The sequence below is a fragment of the Elgaria multicarinata genome, chromosome 12 (assembly GCF_023053635.1).
Source record: "Elgaria multicarinata webbii isolate HBS135686 ecotype San Diego chromosome 12, rElgMul1.1.pri, whole genome shotgun sequence".
Taxonomy (NCBI): Eukaryota; Metazoa; Chordata; class Lepidosauria; order Squamata; family Anguidae; genus Elgaria; species Elgaria multicarinata.
Window position 1 is genome coordinate 22891536 of NC_086182.1, and position 20904 is coordinate 22912439.

At 44.2% G+C, this 20904-nt stretch overlaps 2 protein-coding genes across 5 annotated transcripts in view; one reads left to right on the plus strand and one right to left on the minus strand.

Moving 5' to 3' along the window:
* The first annotated feature begins 81 nt into the window (after positions 1-81).
* FOXRED1 (FAD dependent oxidoreductase domain containing 1) lies at positions 82-20637 on the plus strand. 2 transcript variants are annotated; one of them, XM_063139332.1, is made up of 12 exons: positions 82-226; positions 4881-5101; positions 6384-6494; positions 8988-9106; positions 10825-10919; positions 11672-11773; positions 13586-13662; positions 14452-14612; positions 15320-15449; positions 16799-16903; positions 17958-18244; positions 19071-20637. In XM_063139332.1, exons 1-11 carry the CDS (start codon positions 91-93, stop codon positions 18210-18212), a joined length of 1512 nt encoding a protein of 503 aa, XP_062995402.1. In that variant the 5' UTR covers positions 82-90; the 3' UTR covers positions 18213-18244; positions 19071-20637. The 2 variants fall into 2 exon arrangements, with proteins under 2 accessions (XP_062995402.1, XP_062995403.1); XM_063139333.1 differs by lacking the exon at positions 82-226 and adding an exon at positions 2308-2399.
* The window catches only part of LOC134407501 (cryptochrome-1-like), a 9447-nt gene continuing 8497 nt past the window's right edge, over positions 19955-20904 (minus strand). For all 3 annotated transcript variants that reach the window (XM_063139331.1, XM_063139330.1, XM_063139329.1), the window contains one exon: positions 19955-20042. In XM_063139331.1, the coding sequence (XP_062995401.1) occupies positions 19966-20042 (77 nt within the window). In that variant the 3' untranslated portion in view covers positions 19955-19965. The remainder of the gene's footprint in view (positions 20043-20904) is intronic.

Consider the following 20904-nt stretch of genomic DNA (forward strand, 5'->3'; position numbering starts at 1 on the left):
CTGAGGTAAAAGATGCCCTTCGCGCATGTGCGCGGTTGGTTTCGTGGGCGGCTGAAGGTGTCGGGAATGTTATGCGGCAGCAGCAGCAGCATGATCCGCGGGCGGAGGCTGCTCGTGGCGCTGCGTCCCCTGGCGGTGCCGCCGCCGCCCCGGCCCACCGCCAGCCTGACGGAGCCTCGCCGGGCGTTTGCTGGAAGGCCCCCGCGGCGCTACGACCCATTCGAAGGTGGGGAAGGGGGGGAATCGGGCGGCGCGTGTGGATGGCAGCCTGTCAGCCGCTCAACTGGGAAGCCTCCTGGGCAGGGCTTGCCGCTTTCTCTCGGCCTAGCCTACCTCGCAGGGTTGTTGTGAGGAGAATGCGACTGTAGGAGCCGGAGGGGGGGGGCGGTGTTGCGAGAGTGTGGAGAACCAGAACGTGCCGTCCTGAGGAAAAGTCGGACATAAGGAGAGCCCGGATGCTGGATCAGACCAAAGGTCTATCTAGTCAGGGATTCTGTTCACACGGTGGACAATCAGCTGCCCACGAGAAAGCCCCGAAGCAGGGCACGAGTGCAACAGCGCCCTCCCTGGCCCATGTTCCCCAGCGACAGCGCCCTCCCTGGCCCATGTTCCCCAGCGACAGCGCCCTCCCTGGCCCATGTTCCCCAGCGACAGCGCCCTCCCTGTCCCATGTTCCCCAGCGACAGCGCCCTCCCTGGCCCATGTTCCCCCAGCGACAGCGCCCTCCCTGGCCCATGTTCCCCAGCGACAGCGCCCTCCCTGTCCCATGTTCCCCAGCGACAGCGCCCTCCCTGTCCCATGTTCCCCCAGCGACAGCGCCCTCCCTGGCCCATGTTCCCCCAGCGACAGCGCCCTCCCTGGCCCATGTTCCCCCAGCGACAGCGCCCTCCCTGGCCCATGTTCCCCCAGCGACAGCGCCCTCCCTGGCCCATGTTCCCCCAGCGACAGCGCCCTCCCTGGCCCATGTTCCCCCAGCGACAGCGCCCTCCCTGGCCCATGTTCCCCCAGCGACAGCGCCCTCCCTGGCCCATGTTCCCCCAGCGACAGCGCCCTCCCTGGCCCATGTTCCCCAGCGACAGCGCCCTCCCTGGCCCATGTTCCCCAGCGACAGCGCCCTCCCTCTCCCATGTTCCCCAGCGACAGCGCCCTCCCTGGCCCATGTTCCCCAGCGACAGCGCCCTCCCTCTCCCATGTTCCCCAGCAACTAGTGTGCATAGACATATTGCCTTTGATACTGGATGGAGTATAGAGCCATCAGGACTGGTAGCCATTGATGACCTTCTCTTCCTTGACCATCATTCTGTTTGCACAGTGGCCAACCAGCTGCCCACTGGAAACCCACAAGCAGGAGCGCAACAGCACCCTCCCACCCATGTTCCCCAGGAACTGGTGTACATAGACATACCGCCTCTGTTATTGGAGGTAGCATATGGCCATCGGGACCAGTAGACACTGACAGCCTCCTCCTCCTGGAATGTATCTAACCCTCTTTTAAAGCTATCCAAATCGGTGGCCATCATAATGTCTTGTGGCAGCAAATTCCACAGTTCACCTATGCTCTGATAGACGTAATCATAAATGTACAGAGAAGAGAGAGATGGGTAACTTCTTCTCTAGCAGCTGCCTGATTAAAGAGGGCTCAGATGGTTAAAAATCGTATGACTCAATGGGTTGGCTGCTCTTTCAGAATTTTCAAGGCAAGTGTTAGCAAAAGGGTGGGTTGCCACTTGGAAAGAGGCATTTGTCCCCACCACCCAGTAAAAGTGAGGAGGGGAAGTGCCTTCGATCTTATTCAAATAAAGAAAAGAGATATACATAAAGTACATTGCAATGGTCAGATTTTTTTTTAATGTGTGAAAATCAAAATAACGCATCAAACAAGCATTTAAAGTCAGTCACACTGCGTCCAGTCCTGCTTATTCAGTAGTAAATCTGTTTAGGAATACAGCTTTGGTCAGTTACTCCATGACAGCATACTTGTATATTTTGCTTTCCCAATCCTGAGGACAGCAAAATGACATTAGCTGCTTGTGTTTTTGTAAGTAGTTGTATTTAAAAAAATTGCAAATCTTTTAAAAGGAGGGTGCTGTTGCACTCATGTCCTGCTTTTGGGTTTTCTATAGATGTTTGGTTTGCCACACGAGAACAGAACGCTGAACTACAATCCCCGTTTAGTGTGTTCTAGCACGGCTCTTATGTTCTTAAAAAAATCTGTCTGATTAAGAGGGGATCAGTTAATGTAATATGAATTGGCTAATCATTGCAGTCCTTGCGTTCAAAGTTCTTGTGTTGCTGCAATTAGGCATATTTTGATCTCGGGATGCCAGAGGTGTGCCAGGGCCCTACAATCATTGAACCACAAAGTGCAAAGACAATCAGAAAGCCTTACAATCACCAAGGTCAATAAGTATTTTGCTTTTTCAGTTAAGTATGGTATTAACTAGAGCTATGTTTTGTTCTAAAAACAAAACAACTAATGTTGCCTGTATTCTCTAACAAGAAAGACTCTATTTTGTATCAAGAAAGGCTGCATTTTGCAGCCTGTAAATTATTATGGAACAATATGCATCCTCTCTCTTACTTTGCATGATTTATTCTGCAGCTTTTGGGAAGGGGAAAGAATAACATCCTCTGAAGCCACAGAAAACTATCTTTAACAACTTGGCTACTTTTGAGATTTCACAAGGCTTTGCCAACACTTTCAAGCATATCATTGAATCCATGAGGACTAGAAACCTTTATGTTTTTAAAGCTGAGATTCATAAAATGTTTAATTTTGCAGCATTTCCACACTCCGCTGAACTGAGTGTAGTTGCTGGGTTTCGGGATGAGAGAAGAATGGTTTTGCTTCCTTGATGGATTTGTATAGTTGTGATTTGAGTGTTTTAGCTTGTGTAAAAGGATACAGCATTATTTTCCTCCTCAAAACTAGGGTTGTTGAACATCTATGGGGAATATAAATGTGGATTTTTCTAATGTATGCTCTTCTTCCTACCAGCTTAACTTTGGTTTAATAGCTCATGTTTGTGGTTCTGGTCACCAAGGCTCATTTTTCCCATTGAGCTGAAAACTGATGGCTGATGTGATTGAATTCTCCATGGTTGGGTGGTGGGGTATCCCTGTAAGTAGAAAACTAGCTTGTTTGGAAGAAAATCAAACTGGAATCCTTCTCCCTACCATCCTGTCTTCTGAGTTCCTGTATTTTGTGTATACAAGTGTATAGATTCATTCTACCCTGTTGTCTGATGTCAATCAGTCCATGTCATTCAGTCCAGACCCAGGTTTAGTGAAAACTCAGCCTTACACTTCAATCCTATGCTCTCTTATTTGGGAGTAAGCCTCATTGAATTCAGTGAGGCTTTCCTCTGAATAAATAGGGATAGGATTCAGCTTCAAACCTGTTGTCATGCAAAGCAATCTTATGAGACACATCCTTAAATATATCTACAACCCACTTATAAAGTAGCCACAGCAAGAAGTAGAATTTATGCAAGTCTTCCAGCACTGTTATTTTCAGCACCTGCTCTGTGACGAAACTAAGCTCTGTCCTCTGCTGACACTTTTGAGCTAGCATGATGTAATGCTAAGTTATGGGGTTTCGATAGGGGAAATTAGAGACCTATAGATATGCTGTGGCCTAAGTTGTTCTAATGTAACAAATTATGAAAGCAGAGATGAGATGATTCAATTCTGTATAAAATATGAGGAAATGGGGGACGTTTCATTCTATATACAACTCACTGCTATGTTAGAAGCATTGCATTGTCTACATTGTCTTGGTAATACTTAATTAACTTATAAATTGGGATTCAGCACTACTGAAACATTACAAAGGCTACTGCTAGCCTGTGTCAGCAGCACAGCAGTTCTGAGCCATATTCCAGGCTGCAAATATCCTTTCATATATTACCATATGCACTTTTATTTCTTGCCCTTGCTTGTGTGAATAATAATTGCCTCGCTGAAACTGACCAAGGTTCATCCAATTCAGCATTCTGTTGCCATAGGTATTAACCGAACGACTTTGGAGTCTCGCAAGACGGTGATTCTTTCCTCTTTTGTTTGTTCCCAACATCTGGTTATCAGAGGCGTATCATTTCTGAAAGTGGGATTTCTAGTTAGCTGTTGAAGATTTGATTGTCTTTATTCAATAGTTTCTAAGAATCCAGGGGTTGCACACTCTGGTACTGTTTACCCAAAAGTGAGACGGTTGGGAGCCAGATTAAGTAGGCTAAGATATCAAATCTTACTCGGTCCTGATTCCAAGTTAAACATTTTACTTCTTAACTTGCCATGGCAAGAGGTGGAATTTCTCTGATTCTTCCTGTACTGTCCTCAGCACCTGCTCTGCAAAGTAACTGAAAACTGCTCTCTCCTGGCACTTTTGAGCTAGCGTGGTATAATGGATGGGTGGAAATGTAGGTTTACAATCTCTGTTCCGGGGTACTCTAGAAGCTCCTTGGAAACTTATCAGTTGATGTTGATGAAAACATCATTAATGGTGGACAAGCTTCCCTGAAAGTCACGTTGCACACTACTACACCATTTTTCCCTTCAGTGGGAAAGTTGTGGAAGAGTGCTGGATGTCCTTTAAAGTGTGCTCTCCGTTCACACGGGCTATAGTTAGGTTCGGAGGGCTTGAATGGAGCTCCGAATGGTACTCAGAACGGAGCTTAGGATTGAAACTCCTGAGAATCATTTCCAATAGGCAGGAGTTTCCATGGCACAGGGATTCTTCAGCAGTCAAATATTTATGGCATGGGTTCCCAGAAGGTAAGGAATTTGAAAAACACCAACCCATTTTATAGGGAAGATGGTGGATTTGTTTGCTCACTATTTGTATGGCTGCCTTAGGTGACTGTGTACATCTGTCCTTTCAGAATTCGAGAAGGAGATGGTCAAGTTCCGCAAGAAGGTGAAAGAGATCCTCCCTGGCAGTAAATGGAGCCCCTTGGAGATGTCAAGAGAACTCCCTCCTGATCACGCTGATGTGGTCATCGTTGGTGGTGGGATAATGGGCTGGTCTACGGCCTACTGGCTGAAGAGCAGAGAACCGCACCATGGTGCCTTACGAGTGGTGGTGGTTGAGAGAGACCTCCAAGTGAGTTGTACTTTGAGATCTAAAGTGTGGGCCTTAAGCGAAAGTTCCAAAACATCAAATGTAATGCTAAGTGTCTGACTTACAGCACCAGCTTCCTTCTAAAAAGAGCAATTACATTAAAGGCTATAGTGGAAGGTATGGCTAGTGTAATGTAATGATTAGAGTCTCAGACTAGGGCCATGGACATCCCTGCTCATCCTTGAAGCTCCCTGAATGAGTTAGGATCAGGTGCTGTATTTCAGCCCTACCCTGCCTCGCAGGGTTGTTGTGAGTGTAAGGAATAGAAAACTAGATGGGAGGGAATAGAAAACTATATGCTGCCCTGATCACCTTGGAAGAAGGATGGGGTAAGAATGCAATGCATTCTTTTTTCTGCTCCAGTACCCATTTCACAGGAGGCAAACTGATGAAGCTCAGAGACAAATGACTTGGGCAAGAAATTGAGTATAAGGTAAAGGTGGGATTTGAGTTCCAAATGCTGAATCAGATATTTGTCCCCACAAAGCACAACAAAACACCTATTTCACAGAAAGCAAATTGGTAAGCCACAGAGAAACACATAGAGGCCAATTCTCCCCCCCCCCAAATACACACACATCCCCCCAGATACCCCAGGCAAACCCTGCACAGACACAAAAGCCAGGCAAAACTCACCACACACCCCAAAATTCACCCCATGCAATATTCATCACACACTCACAAAACCCCGGCAAAATACACGCAACACCAAACCAACCAAGGCTGCCTCTTTCTCAAACAAAACATCCAACCCCAACAACCCACACACAGTACAGGCAAAACACTCCCCTTGCTCCCCATATCCTATTTGCATAACACCCCCAGGATTCTCCCTTCTGCCAACCAGTTTACTTTTTCTGGGCAGGTGGGCATGCTTCGAAACAAAGCACTGGACTGCAGCTTCCCATCTTTTGACCCAGAGGCATTGTTGAAAATTAAGATGGGGTGGCACTGGAACTTCACTTTGCAACATGCTGGCCTCCCAGTTATTATTTAAAAATTTAAAAAAAAACCTGGAAGGCAGAGAGCCTAGCAGGCACCAAGCACCTCAAGTGTAGGATGTAGAATGATAGATAGCCTATTAAATTGCATAAAAACTGTTAGCATAGCAATATATGGGGATTTTGTCCTTCCAGTGGATCCTTTACACCGTTTTCTTTTATTCTTTGCTGCTTCTTTGTGTTACTGAAATATCTTTGGGAGAGAGGAGTTGACTGTGTAGCTTAGCAACACCTTTCCCCCCCCTCCTCTTGCTTCATTGCAGTACTCCAAAGCATCTACGGTACTCTCCATTGGGGGGATTCGGCAGCAATATTCGATACCAGAAAACATCCAGATGAGCATGTTCTCTGCGAACTTCTTGCGCACGATCAATGTAAGTCATGCTGGGTGGGTTTGGCAAGGATGCTGGAACTGAGGGACCTCAGTTTTGCTTCAGTTTTCAGCCAGCCTTGTTTCTAACACCCCCTGGATCAGGCAAATGGGCTGCTACTCCATCTTAAGAGAGGAAGAGACAAGGCAGGCCAATATGCAGGGCCTTGGATGTCTCAACTACAATAACAGAATGCCCAAGCATGTGAAAAATCATATCTCTACAGCTCTTGAGCTACCAGAACCTTTGCTTCCCACCATATATATTCCACTCTGTAGCTGTACTTTGGGAGAAGTTTTGCCACTTGCTCCACTGCTCCTGTCCTAATCACTGCTCCTGGATCCATCGCTCCAAATGACAGCCCGGATAGATGCGACGACCAGGAGTGCCTACTATCAGCTTCGGCTGATACGCCAGCTGCGCCTCTTCTTAGAGTCAGAAGACCTAAAGACAGTAGTGCACGCGCTAGTAACCTCAAGGCTTGACTTCTGCAATGCACTCTACATAGGGCTACCTTTGTACCTAGTTCGGAAACTTCAACTAGTTCAAAATATGGCAGCCAGGTTGGTCACCTAGGGGTGACCACATTACACCAACATTAAAATCACTCCACTGGCTGCCAATTAGTTTCCGGGCAAAGTACAAATTGTTGGTCATCACCTTTAAAGCCCTAAATGGTTTGGGTCCAGGTTACCTGCGGGATCGCCTTCTTCCATATAGTCCGCCCCGCACACTCAGGTCCTCTGGGGTGAACTTACTTCAGTCAGCTAAAACTAGGCTGACATCAGTTTCCACGAGGACCTTTTCTTTCGCCCCCAGATTGTGGAATGGCCTGCTGGAGGAGATTCGTAAAATTAACACTATGTGTGATTTTAAGGCAGCTTTAAAGACTAGCCTTTTCTGGCAGGCCTATCCAGATCAATGTTAAATCATGATTTTTTAAGATGTATTGATTCCTGTTCTAATGTTGTTCCCCGCCTCGATCCAAAGGGAGAGGCGGGTAAGAAATAAATTTATTATTATTATTATTTTTATTCAGTAGTTCTAGCTTCTGCCTGTGTGTTCTGGCTTGTTGATAGGCTTGCCAGTAACATGCTCAGCACATGGAAAATACTGGGGTTGCTTCCTGATTTCTTCTGTTGTAGGATTTACAAACGTGTGTGGGTCACAACCCCAGGCCACATACTTTCAAAGTCAAAGTTACCTTGGCTCGGCTTCTAGTGATTTATAATGCTTGCCTTTTTGATTTTGTGTTTGTTTTTCTGATGGAAACTGATTATGTTTTAGTACGTATTAGTTATTTGGGGTGTTAATATTTTTATATTGTGGTTCTGTACAAACAAAAACCAGGAGGAAGCACCAAAAGAGATCAGAATGTGAAAAGAGAATGCAGTCTCAAAGGTGCCAATGAAAAACTTATTTATTGAACCTGGTGCATTTTGGATCAAGAGCCCTTTCGTCAGAGGCAATCTTATATAGCTTACACACACACACACACCCGCCCTAGAATTTGAGTTACATCAGTTTTTACAAAGATGGTAGCTGTCTTTCTTGCATGATCAGGGCCCTGGTTTAGCCTGTTTTGGAAGCTGGCTTAGACGGTTTCCAGAATTTGGGTTTAATTTTGTATACAGTCTGTCTATTTCTTTCTTTCTTTCTTTCTTTTATTACATTTTTATACCGCCCAATAGCTAAAGCTCTCTGGGCGGTTCACAAAAATTAAAACCCTAATAAAACAACAAACAGTCTAAAAACGCAAATACAAAACACAGTATAAAAAGCACAACTAGGGTAAAACCACGCAGCAGAAATTGATATAAGATTAAAATACAGAATTAGAATAGTAAAAATTTAAATTTAAGTTAAAATTAAGTGTTAAAATACTGAGAATAAAAAGGTCTTCAGCTGGCGACGAAAGGAGTACAGTGTAGGCGCCAGGTGGACCTCTTTGTCTAGATGTTTTACATGACCTGAAAGATCATCTTCCCGTATAATATGACCCATTAGAGCACTGTGATCTTCAGGAGAGGCCTTCTTGTCCTGCAGAGTCCCATCTGACAACACAGCAACAGGTCTTCTCTAACTTGGCCTTACCCTCTAAAATGATTTCCCCTCTGCAATACTTCAGAAAACAACAGTCATGTGCTTTTGACAATTATTTACAATGTACTCGTTTATCCTGGCATTTCTCAGTCATTAACTTGTCTTAATTCTGTTCTGGTTTTATAATGATGTATTTCCCCCCCCCCCCCCCCCGGCCCCATTTTTTGTGAACTGCCCAGAAAGCTTCGGCTACTGGGTGGTATAAAAATGTAATAAATAAATAAACTGTTTTGGATTTTTTTTTAAAAAAAAAAATGGGAAGCAGTGTATAAACATTTTTAACACATGTATTTCACTAAAAAAAGTTAGGTCTATACTTCTGTTTATGTGCTGTTCAGAATTTTGGAGAGGAGGGCTGTTCTGGAGTCTAAACAGACTATCTTTTGCATTCAGGAATACCTTTGTATTGTCAACCAGCCACCCATAGATATTCAGTTTAATCCCTCGGGCTATCTCTTCCTGGCTTCAGAAGAAAGCGCTGCTGTATTGGAGGAGAATGTGCAGATTCAAAGGTATGGGTCCTATGGGGTGAAGGAAGCCAAGGGAAGAAGGGGCAGTGACACAGATGAATGAGGTAATTGACAATGCCATGTTCTCCTTATCAAGTTAACCATAAAGCCACAGTGATTCTCTGTCTCCATTACTGGGTTTTAAGGTTCATTTTTTTCTGTTCCTTTTCTTCAAACTTGCCTTTCTTGTGTACTCTGGAGGTTGTTTCATCTCATACCTTGGGACTAAGCTATGTGTGACTCTAGTCATGTCAAACCCTTGGCCTTTTTGTTTTATTTTAATGCAGCCACAGTGACTGCAGTCTTAAGTCTTTCCATACCAGCATCTTCCAGCTACAAATCCTCTCTGCTAATTTTTTCCCCATGGGGAAAATGTAAGAGTATACATCACCAGTCGCTGCAGTGGGAAACCAGGCAACTTAGAATAAAAGCTCCTACCTTTGCAACCCCATCAGGTTGGGTACGTGCTACACAAAGAGACATCATTGGTGCTTAAATTGTCAGACAATGACCTGGTTCATATGTCACAATAAGATACCATGGGGCACTGAGATGCGTGCTGGCCACCATTTTGAATATGCAAGCCAGTTGTGGGGTTTGCTGCAGCACGTCATATTGTGTGAACCCGGACATCGTGGGTTATTTGACAGTTATCCGAGAGTTTAATGTCCAGATTTACACAACACGACATGCTGTGGCATGCCCCCACCATGGCTTGTTTATTCAAAATGGCAGCAAGTGCACATCTTGGAACCCTGTGGGTGAATTAATCCATGGTGGCTTAGCATGATGTGTGAACCAGCCGAGTGATACATATAAATCAAAATTTTTGTTCCATGAGTATGAGGATTTTTTAAAAAGCACAGATGGAGTCAGAATATGGTTAAATAATCACCCACTCTCACTTCCCCTACCTTTATTATTATTATTATTTATTTATATAGCACCATCAATGTACATGGTGCTGTACAGATTACACAGTAAATAGCAAGACCCTGCCGCATAGGCTTACAATCTAATAAAGTTGCAGGAAACAATAAGGAGGGAAAGAGAATGCAAACAGGCACAGGGAAGTGTAAACAGGCACCGGGTAGGGTGAAGCTAACAGTATAGAGTCAGAACAAACTCAATATTTAAAAGCTATAGGGAAAAGAAAAGTTTTTAGCTGAGTTTTAAAAGCTGTGATTGAGTTGGTAGTTCTCAAGTGTTCTGGAAGAGCGTTCCAGGCGTAAGGGGCAGCAGAAGAAAAAGGACGAAGCCGAGTAAGGGAAGTGGAGGTCCTTGGGCAGGCGAGAAGCATGGCATCAGAGGAGCGGAGAGCACGAGCAGGGGAATAGTGTGAGATGAGAGAGGAGAGATAGGCAGGAGCTAGACCGTGAAAAGAGGTGAAGTGCTGTGAGCACCCAGCAAGTAGGACTGGTGAAATTATCTCACACATTTGGGAATAGGAGGAGAAGTTCCATTCTCTTATCTGCTGATTATACCAATTTTCACATAAAATGTTCAAATTGCCTCCTTTTGGGGAAAGTATCCTTTTTGTAACTCACTACTATTACTATTATTTTAAACATAACTTATCACTTTCTGTCTGCTTTAACTGGGGCAATGTTTTAGTTGATAAGTCTAACTGATTAATCATTCCAGACACTTTTCCTAGGGATAACTTTTCACGTTTCCATCCTAGCACATTCTGATGAGACTTTTCTTTAATGGTTTTTCAGGAAGGAAGGAGCAAAAGTCTCCCTGTTATCACCAGCACAACTGAAAAAGAAATATCCGTGGTTGAATACAGACGGCGTAGCTTTGGCCTCTTATGGTACTGGATCTCAAATTTATCTGAAAACATAAGGGTGGCACTGCTATCCTGGGCAAACAATTACAGACAAAAGATAATGTTCCTTTTTTTTTTCATATTACAGTGTCATGGGAACTCCAAAATGGGGAAACTTGCATTTCTCCCATGTCCTATTTACAGCCTACTCATGAGTAGCTAATCTAGTCTTGGTCCTTCAGCCCTCCACTTCATCTGAAGTGATGTTATGCAAGCCTATAACCAGAAATGTTTTATGGTAGTTTCAGTTTTACTATTTTGAGGTTCTCTTCTTTTTCTTTTGGTTCCCTGTTTCTTACTGAGTAATTGAGTAGATTGCTATATATACAAATTTTCTTACACCTCATCCTGCAAAAGGGGTAAAACACTGACAGTTTCTTAAATAAAAGCCTTGGTGTTATTCCAGGTAGTTACCAAGCCCAGACCACTTACCCACTAAATATGACCCCTTTCACTAGTGGTTGACTTACTTTATTAGTATCCAGCAGAAGGTGTGTGATCCAAGTTGCTCCTACTAAGCTTGTAAACTGGCTGGCAAAGGACTATGCTGGCAACCATATTTTTTGTCCTACTGAGTTTGTCTATCAGAAAATATTAGTTCTTAGCCAAACAAAGGTTGCTATTCAGAAATCTCATTTGCTCTCATAATATATATTATGCAGTCAATTTAAATGTCAAAAAGAATTGTAAATCTAAGCTTGAATTTTGTTCTTGTATCCTACCAACTTGTCCTTCAGGGTTGGAAAATGAGGGATGGTTTGACCCTTGGACACTTCTCAATGCCTTCCGGAGCAAAGCAATGTCCATGGGTGTCCACCAGAGCTGGGGTGAAGTGACATGTAAGTTTTCCCCCTTTTGCTATTGCACTACACGCCTTCATCATCGCTGCAATTTGTAGAGCATCCAACCTGGTGACGGCAGAGCAGAAACTGTAGCCAGTATTTGGTGGAGACTCCTAAGGGAGCAGCAAAACCTGCTTTGTTTAAACAGAAGTTATCAGGGATAGTGGGGTGATGTAGCCACATCAGTAACCCTGGGTATTTAGGGTAGTATCCAGTGTTAGTCCTATGTAGAGTAGACCCATTGAAATGAATGGGGCTTAAGTTAGTCACGACTAACTTATGTCTCGTTCATTTCAGTGGATCTACTCTATGTGAGACTAACTTTGGATACTAACCACAGTTTTGTTTTGCTCCATTCAGTGCTATGGTGGAAAAGCAAATATTCCAGGGTCTTTGTTGCAGTGCGATACAATGTGCCTCCTCTTCAGCTCTCTCTCTCTCTCTCTCTCTCTCTCTCTCTCTCTCTCTCTCTCTCTCTCTCTCTCTCTCACACACACACACACACACACACACACACACACACACACACACACACACACACACACAGCCAGGATCTAAGGAAGTAAGATCTCCTGATGCTTTGCACTTCAACCCCCAGCATTCATGATCATTGCCCCTGATGGCACAGTCTTTTGGGAGTTGAAGTCCAAAACATCTGGAGATCTACATTCTTCCCACCCTGCATTAAGCCCACCATCACCAAGCCTCCCCCCTCGCTGCATACTGTAAAATAGGGGTCCTCCTTCCATCTCCCACATGCTGTGTATTACAATGGGAAGCATTTTGTTAATATAAAAAAAAATGAAGAGAGAAAGAGAGGGAGGGGTTTGCGCTCCGATTCTATGAATCCAGGGAAGGTCTGTGACTTGTATAAGTCTGTGAATGCATGCATATCACTCTGCCCCTTGTTTTACAATCTTCCGAGGCCCTTCTCCATGTACCTCTTACATCAAAGGTTCAAAGATCTGCTACAAGGGAGAGGGCTTTCTCAGCAGTGGCACTCCAGTTACACAATAATAATAATAATAATAATAATACATTTCTTACCCGCCTCACTGATTGGATCGAGGCAGGGAACAACGGCAAGCTTAAAATTAATAAAATACTGATTAAAAACATCCTAAAAGCATACTATGATGATGGTTTTAATTTTTGTGAACTGCCCAGAGAGCTTCGGCTATTGGGCGGTATAAAAATGTAATAAATAAAGAAATAAATAAATACTAAAAGTATCCTAAAGTTCTACTGGATAGGCCTGCCAGAAGAGATCAGTCTTGATAGCTTTCTTGAATGCTAAAAGACTGTCAAGCTGACGAGCAGGCTATTCCTCAGTCTAGGATCAGCAGAAGAGAAGGTCCTCTGGGTAACGGTTGTCCGCCTAGTCTTTGCTGACTGAAGTAGATTCTTCCCAGAGGACCTGAGTGTGTGGGGTGGATTGTACGGGAGAAGGTCTAACTTCTCCAAAGAGATTTGTCTGGTGCAGCGCTGCTTGTCATTTAGGCGCCACGCAAAATCATTTTTATTTCTCCAGGCATTTTGATAGATTTTACTGATTTATTTCAACCTGCTTTAAAGTCTTATCTGGTGTGTGTGTGTGTGTGTGTGTGTGTGTGTGTGTGTGTATACACACGTGCATTTGTAATTTTTTAATATACTTTCACCCTGAAATCTAAAGAACAGTTTAAACATGTTTTAAATAAATATTTTATCTTAAATTGACCTGGGGCCTCCCTCTCCCCCAAGCCTTTAAAATTTCAAGATTGAGCTAACTGCAGCTGCTTCTAAATGTTTCTCCGTCTCTCCTCCCAGCTTTTACTTCATCTTGCAAAGAATATATGACAACCGATGGGGAGCTACTTAATTTTTCCCGTATTAAGAAAGTTACCGTAAGTTACCTTTTTAAGGCTACTTTAATGGAGGCTTTAATGGTGTTGAGTGGCAGGTTCCACGGTGAAGCTTTGTGACACGCCTCACTTGGGATCCTGTCAAAGCTTATGAGATGCTTGCAAAGTCCTGTATAGGTGAGTGAGAGCATTAAAAAATGCCTAGGTGGCAGCATTACCATTTCAGGTGCAACATCAAATGTGAAAGGGCCAGCTTTGTAAAGAGCAGCGGAAGGGGCCCATAAGAAAGATTTGGGTGTCGCTCAAAGCTTATCTCTCCTTCGCTGCCTGCCTCCAGTAGATTAGAGGCAAAGTCATCTCAAGGTACTGCATATGTACTGCAGGTCACTGTTAGTGCTCTGTAGTGTGTATTTGCACCACGGTTGCCCCCCCAAACATGACCACGCCCTTGATGTGGGGCAGCACCAATATTAACTCAGTTTAAGACTGTCGCACATGCACACTGAAGGTTCACTCCGACTTCATGGTTTCCGACAGTGTTTTTTGGCAAGTGGCTTGCCCGGCTAGGGTGTGACTTCAAAAAGAGCACGGAGGTGAGCAAGAGATGCCAGGGAGAAAGCAGCAATCCCACCCTTCGTTTGTAAGAGGCAAAGAAAAGTGGATTGTGGTGTTACCTGCCACTTCCGTGGTGCAGCAAATGTTGGGGGAGTCTCATGTGGTCTCCCTTGCCCCCCCTCTTGCTTTTGCTTTCCTATTGACGTTTAGTTAGACTTCCTCAGTGTACTAGTGGGCTCTTTGCCTAATGAAAAAGTGACCAGCTCTTCCCTCTAGGTTCAGATACCTGACAGTACTGAGTATACCACCATAGACTGTGCCATAGTGGTGAATGCAGCAGGAGCCTGGTCGAGCAAAGTGGCAGAAATGGCTGGCATTGGGATTGGGCCACCAGACTCGGTATCGGGGATCAAGTTACCAGTGGAACCCAAGAAAAGGTGTGGTTAAATCCCAGTACTTGCACTGCGTTGTAGGCCTCTGCCGCCTCAAGAGGTAGACCTATTCTGTGATGCTTAGATTGAGGATGGGGAGTGCACACACATAATTCAGTTTATAGAGAAAGGCTGGCGTTTCCATTGCACTGTGTTGCTACACATGATGAACCTACGCTCCTTACTCTTCTAAATAGCTAGGCACCTTCTGCTAGTGCTTCGTTAAACTTTGCTAGTAAAACATGAATGACTGAATTGGTCACTTGCCTACAATTCATTTCCAGAGCGCTTGCTTATGCCACCTCTGTCCTCCTCCAGATTGCACCTCAAAACCCACCTTTTTGTGAAGCCCTGCATAAGGAGGAGGGGGCCTATGCCTCGATAAGAGAAGGTGGCTTGTATGCTAAATGCCTCAGGTTAAGTCCCTGGCATCTCCACTGGAAAGGATCTCAGCTTGAAGCGTCGAGAGAGGGACTTCTGTCCAAGACGTGAGAGAGCTGCTGCTAATTGGGCTGGAATGTATTAGGCTAGGTGGGTCAAAGGCTTCGTATATTCATAAGAACTTTAAGACCCAAGACAAGAACCAAGGTCATGTGTTGTGGTCAGACTCTTGCCTTGGCTTTCCGTCTTGGCTTTCCTCCTGGATTTTAGGTGACTCTAGTACTTGGATATTAAATGCTGGAGCATATCTCTTTTGGTCTCTTCACCTCCAGGTACGTCTATGTTTGGCACAGTCCTGATGGGCCTGGCTTGGAATGTCCCATGTTAATCGATACCACAGGAGCTTACTTCCGGAGGGAAGGCTTGGGTGGCAACTACCTTGGAGGCTTAAGCCCTACAGAAGTGAGTTTACCATAGTTTCTTTGGGAGCTGACCCACCGGAAACTACAGCAGTTGCACCAGCCCCCTAGACAGGTGAACTAGGGATGCATTCTTGATGCATTCTTTTGCTGTCTTGTAGAGACGTGGCCCTTTAAGAACACCTCCATTGCAAAGTCGCGTGTTTATGTTTTTATTGTTTGTTTATTTATAAACACTTAAACTTCTCTCGAACTGTATCTCTCTTTTTCCTCCAAAGAGAGCCTATGTGTCCTCCCCTTACCCTTTTTGCGCTCACACGTTTGAAGAGTGCCAGGCTTTGAGTGAATGACCCAATTCCACCCAATAAATGTTGTGACTGAGCAGGGATTTGAGCCAAGGTTGCCTTGGTCTAAGGGTGCTTCCAGACAAGGCTTTTATTGTGAAATCACACTGCTTCATTCACACAGTTTTATAGCCCTTCGTGGCCCTTCTATGTTTTCCTGCTGCTGTTTCCATTTTTTTTCTTAGCAGAAAAAGTCCGCTAAGACAAAATAACTCTAAAATCCCTTTTGATTGTTAGTGCTGGGAGTCTTCCACCTGGAAGCATCTTTAATCCAACAGTCTAACTGTACCATACTATACAGCTCGGGTCCAGGTTATCTGAAATACCGTATTCTCCCTTATGAGCCTGCCGTGCTTTCAGATCTTCTGGAGAAGCCCTTCTTTCAGTCCCACCATCTTCACAGGCGCACTTGGTGGGAACATGGGAGAGGGCCTTCTCGGTGGCTGCTCTAGTGTTTTGGAACTCTGTTCCCGGAGAAGCTAGACTGGGTCCCTCCTTGATGTGCTTTCAGAAGCAGGCAAAAACTTGTTTGTTCGAGCAGGTCCTTGGAGAATAATCTGGTCCTCCATCTGTGTTAAGGACTTGTAAAATTGTCAGGTATTTTAAACATTTAATGTTTTAATATTGTAATTTTTTTTAAAAAAAATGTACATTTCTTTTCCTAGGTTTAAAATGTATATGTTTTAAATTTTGTAAGGCCGCCTTGAAGCCCAGTATTGGGCAAAAGGCGGGACACAAATAAATATAATAATAATAACAACAACAACGATGACTGTTGAGCAGCCTGGAACAGCATTTTAAGTATTTCCAAAGCCCATTTGAGCTTCAGGCTGCAAATTTGGACTTGGCTGTTGTCTCCCACTTGCTCTCAATCTTCTTGGAAGAACCTGCCTTTAAGCATCCCCCTTTTTTAGGAGATTGAAGGTGCAAACAAGGCTTTCAACTGCTGCCGTCCTCAGACGGGCAGCTTTCTCTGGTACAGCCTACAACCAGGGGTGCATTATTTGTTCTGGTTACAGTGTGTCTGGTGTCTGTATTCTTTTCTCAGGAGGAAGAGCCAGATATCCAGGACCTGGAAGTGGATCATGAGTTCTTCCTGGAGAAGGTCTGGCCCAAGCTGGCCCACCGAGTGCCAAACTTCGAATCCCTTAAGGTAAAATTGACTATCTGATGGAAGAGGTTGAAGAATTAACTCCTGCTCTTAAACTTCCTTTTAAGTCACACTTCCGGCCTACCACTGCCCAATCACGTTTAAGTGATCAGAAACACCCTGCAGGCTCCACCACATATCTTGAATAGCTGCATTGATCCTGTTCAGACGACATGCTAAGCCACAGTCGTTAAACACTTTGAGCTAAACATTATGGCTTAGTATGTCGTGTGCACCATTCCTAACCACCGTCTCTTTCCATTTTGAGTTAACCATGGTTAGCATTACATCTGCAACGTTAACCTTCAAGCCTCTCATTGCCTTTGTTTCTCTGTTTTCAACTTGGAGAGCTTAACTTGGAATATTTGCATGGGTGACTTTTATAATTGGGCAAGAACAGACTCCTGGCCCTCTGTCAGTGCATCCAGTCTCCACAAGCTATGCGACACCAGTGTTTCAACTTACTCCTCCCTTGGGTAGGGTGAGTTGAATGAAGAGCCAATATGCCTAGTACAACAGAGCATGAGCTGTCTGGTGAAGAAGACTGGCTTTCTGGTGTTTGTTAATGACACTTCTGCAAAACATGTATATAATTTTGTACTAGGGGAATGCAATGAGTAAAATCATTTGGTTATGCACCACAATTGCAGCCCATCCGCCACATAAACTAAAGCTCAGTTTCTTAGGATATTGAATTCTGCAATTCTTGTGGATCCACCAGATCACAGAATCCTAGCCTTAGATCTTTCCCTGTTGAAGGCTTCTCAATCCTGGTTCCTCCCCTCCTGAGTACAAGACACAGCCCTTTATCCCTCCTGTCCAAACCTGTTCAGCTAGAAGTAGCTGGCTAGGATTCAATTCCTAACCAGAATACCGTATTTATATCACATGGACTGAATTGGCCTGGCCCACTGATAGATTTAGGAAGGTAGTCCTGTCTCTTCTTTTTCCCTTGGTCCCTTTAAGTTTATCTGCAAGGTCCTTTGTCAGTCTTGTCTGTGACAGTTTCCTGGCTATGTTACGTGATTAACAGGTATTCCATTTTTACTTCTGACAGGTGAAGAGTGCTTGGGCCGGTTATTATGACTACAACACTTTTGACCAGAGTCCTGTGATTGGCCTGCACCCACTGGTGGAAAACCTCTACTTTGCCACAGGCTTCAGTGGGCATGGATTGCAGCAGGCACCAGCTGTGGGCCAAGCCTTAGCTGAGATCATCCTGGATGATAAATACCAGGCCATCGACCTTGAGAGATTCTCCTTCAATAGGGTCATCAGAGGGAAGAAGGATCTAGAAAGGAATATCATCTAAACACATTTGAGTGCTGGGAATCCATCCTGATGGTGAGTCCCAACTCTTTGTTCTCCCCTCTCTTTTTCCCCAGGTTAACAACCATATTCCCATTCAGCATTTTGGGTTGGCCAGTTTGGAATCCTGTGATATTCCAAAGGCACCATAGCTGTAGGGTTTGAGGGCCCAAGGAAGGAGCACCATCACTGTACTTCCCCAGAGCTGATCTGCACTATAAAGAATACTTTCCCCTGCAGAGTTTGATTCTGAAATCTTGATATCCAGCATCAGTGACTGGAGTGGAACAAGTGTCTTGAATAGTCTTCATGCTGATGCAGTAAAAGAGTATCGGCACAATTTAAACTTTTGTCTGTGTCCATTTCTGTGATGTTAAGTCAGAAACTACAATTACTTAATGCAGCTTCATAAAATTAAGACGTATTTCAGTTTGAACATAAATATCATGGTACAAAGTGTGTGAAGTTGTGTAACTTGGCACTAGTGTAAGCAACACTTTCTCTTATTTATTTATTTTTTATTTATCATATTTATACCCCGCTCCTCAGCCAAGAAAGGCTCTCCGAGCGGCTTACACTTAGCAAAAAAGACAGTCCCTGCCCTAAGGCTTACAGTCTAATAAAGACATGACACACAAGGAAAAGGAGTCAAGGAGGGAGGAGAGAGAGAGAGAGTCCAACAGGAGCAGGCCATGATGTTTCTTCTGCCTGCTCCTGTCCCCTTGTTCTTTCTTCTTGTTATGTGAGCTAAGGGTTTTATTTACATTGCAGAGACTCTCAGTTCCTTGGCAAGAAGGTGCCAAAGGGCCAAGGTGTGAGCAGTTAAATTTTATATAATGATTTATGGTTTATTCCTTTGTAGGGGGAAGATGCTGCCCCCTCTTTCACATTGCTGCTGGCTTCATCACTGATTAAAACCGGGAAGTTGCAGTTCTAGATTTATCTGATGTGGTGTGAAGATGAGGAATTTGGATTCACACTGCAGAGAGAAAATTTCCAGTGATTGGTCAAACCTCCTCATAATTGAAACCTCATTGTAATGACACATCAACTTTGCTTAAATGGAAACTGCCTTAAAAGCAATGGCACATATGTTTCAGTGCAGAAAGATGCACAGACAGTTTTTTTTTCAAAAAGGAAAAAAATCTGGTGTGGCCTTGCTGTTCCTTTTGATATTGGAGTCGCTATAATGAAGATATGACCTTCTACTATTCCTAATATTTTGATACTGTTAAAACTATACAAGAGATGCTGTCTCACTGGACTGGCAACTGATGCACTTGGGAATTAATGGAAGATTTTCCCGTGGCTGAAGTTACTTCAGAAACGTATCTTGAAGTAGAAGGACTGAATTTCCATACTTGTGTTAAACCAGAAATCAGTCTGGCTTATTTGCTGTTTTTATATGTCATTTTTAATTTGCAGCTGCATTGTATGAAATGAGTTGGCAGAGGACACAGAAAGGCAGAAGAGGAGTTGGTGGGGAGCAGAATCTCTGCCCTTGTTTTGAGCCTCAAACTTCACATAGTCCAGACTTTTCTATGCAGCCATAAAACAGAAACATGCAAACGGAAGGGAATGTTTTATCTAATCGAAGTCTGAAATGCTGTTGGGCAGGAGTTGGATTTGAATGGGGTGTGTGTGTGAGTGAGTGAAAGAGATGTGTGTGTGAGCACACATGTCCAGACCAGGAGATGCCCAGCACAGCCCTCAAGACCAAACAGTTGTGCACCCTTAGGCTAGACCATGTTCCACTTTCAGCTTCTTTTTGTCTTCACTTTCTTTGTCTGAACTTCAGCTTTTGAGGAAGCCATGGGTCGCTTCTGGTTAGCACCTAAAAGAGAACGATAGCCAGAGCTGCAACGTTCGTGACATTTGTAGTGCTTCTAAAGATACCGAATGGCATATAAATAGCCTTGAGTTATTTTTCATTCTACAAAGTAACTGATGCTATGGTTTGGACATGCTTTCCTTAAATCAGCCAGGGAGTTCAGGACTGGGGGTGAAGGGTAGAATCAAGGATCTTGCAAATCTACCTCTAGCACTTAACTTGATAGGCTCACAATAACACTTCAAGATCTTAAAATGCCCTCACATTCTACGAAAGCCTACCTCTACTTACTGGAAAGAGTGGACACCCAGCACTCACTAATGCCCAACCTGAACAATGGCACCCCACTGTGCCGTTCAAGACCTCTGAACACACAGGAGCTGTTTTCGTTAAAAACAAGTATTTACATAAATGGCCTATGAACGCCAAAAACCCAGCTACACTGGAGGCTGCTGCTATGTCTCTGCATGATTCACTGCTCTGCCCTTTCCATCTCCCACTTGTTGTCTTTCAGGGGCCGATATTTGTAAACCACCCAGAGAGCTTCGGCTATGGGGCGGTATATAAATGCAATAAATAAATAAGGTATGTTGTGCTACTTTTCTGGATTGGATGCAGTTAATTTACCCTCCAATTAATTTTAATTGTGGGGGGAGGGGGTCAGGGAGAAGAGAACTACGCCAACTCTCTCAGTCTGTAAAACGGTATCCTGAAAAGATGGGTTATGTGATTACTATTTGATGGTGCTCTGCAGGAAGGCTGAGCTGTTCTACGTTGTCATACCTCATCCCAGGTCCAACAATTTTTCATTTTGGACCTGAGTTGCAAAGCATCTGAAGTCATAAGAGTGTTCTGTTCTGAAGGA

What these genes read in the sequence shown, in the direction of transcription:
- FOXRED1 (XM_063139332.1), top strand. Translation starts at nt 91, where the DNA reads ATGATCCGCGGGCGGAGGCTGCTCGTGGCGCTGCGTCCCCTGGCGGTG. An exon ending in ACTTCTTGCGCACGATCAAT is followed by an intron (nt 6,495 to 8,987) that starts GTAAGTCATGCT and finishes TTTTGCATTCAG; the next exon opens with GAATACCTTTGTATTGTCAA. An exon ending in GAGAATGTGCAGATTCAAAG is followed by an intron (nt 9,107 to 10,824) that starts GTATGGGTCCTA and finishes ATGGTTTTTCAG; the next exon opens with GAAGGAAGGAGCAAAAGTCT.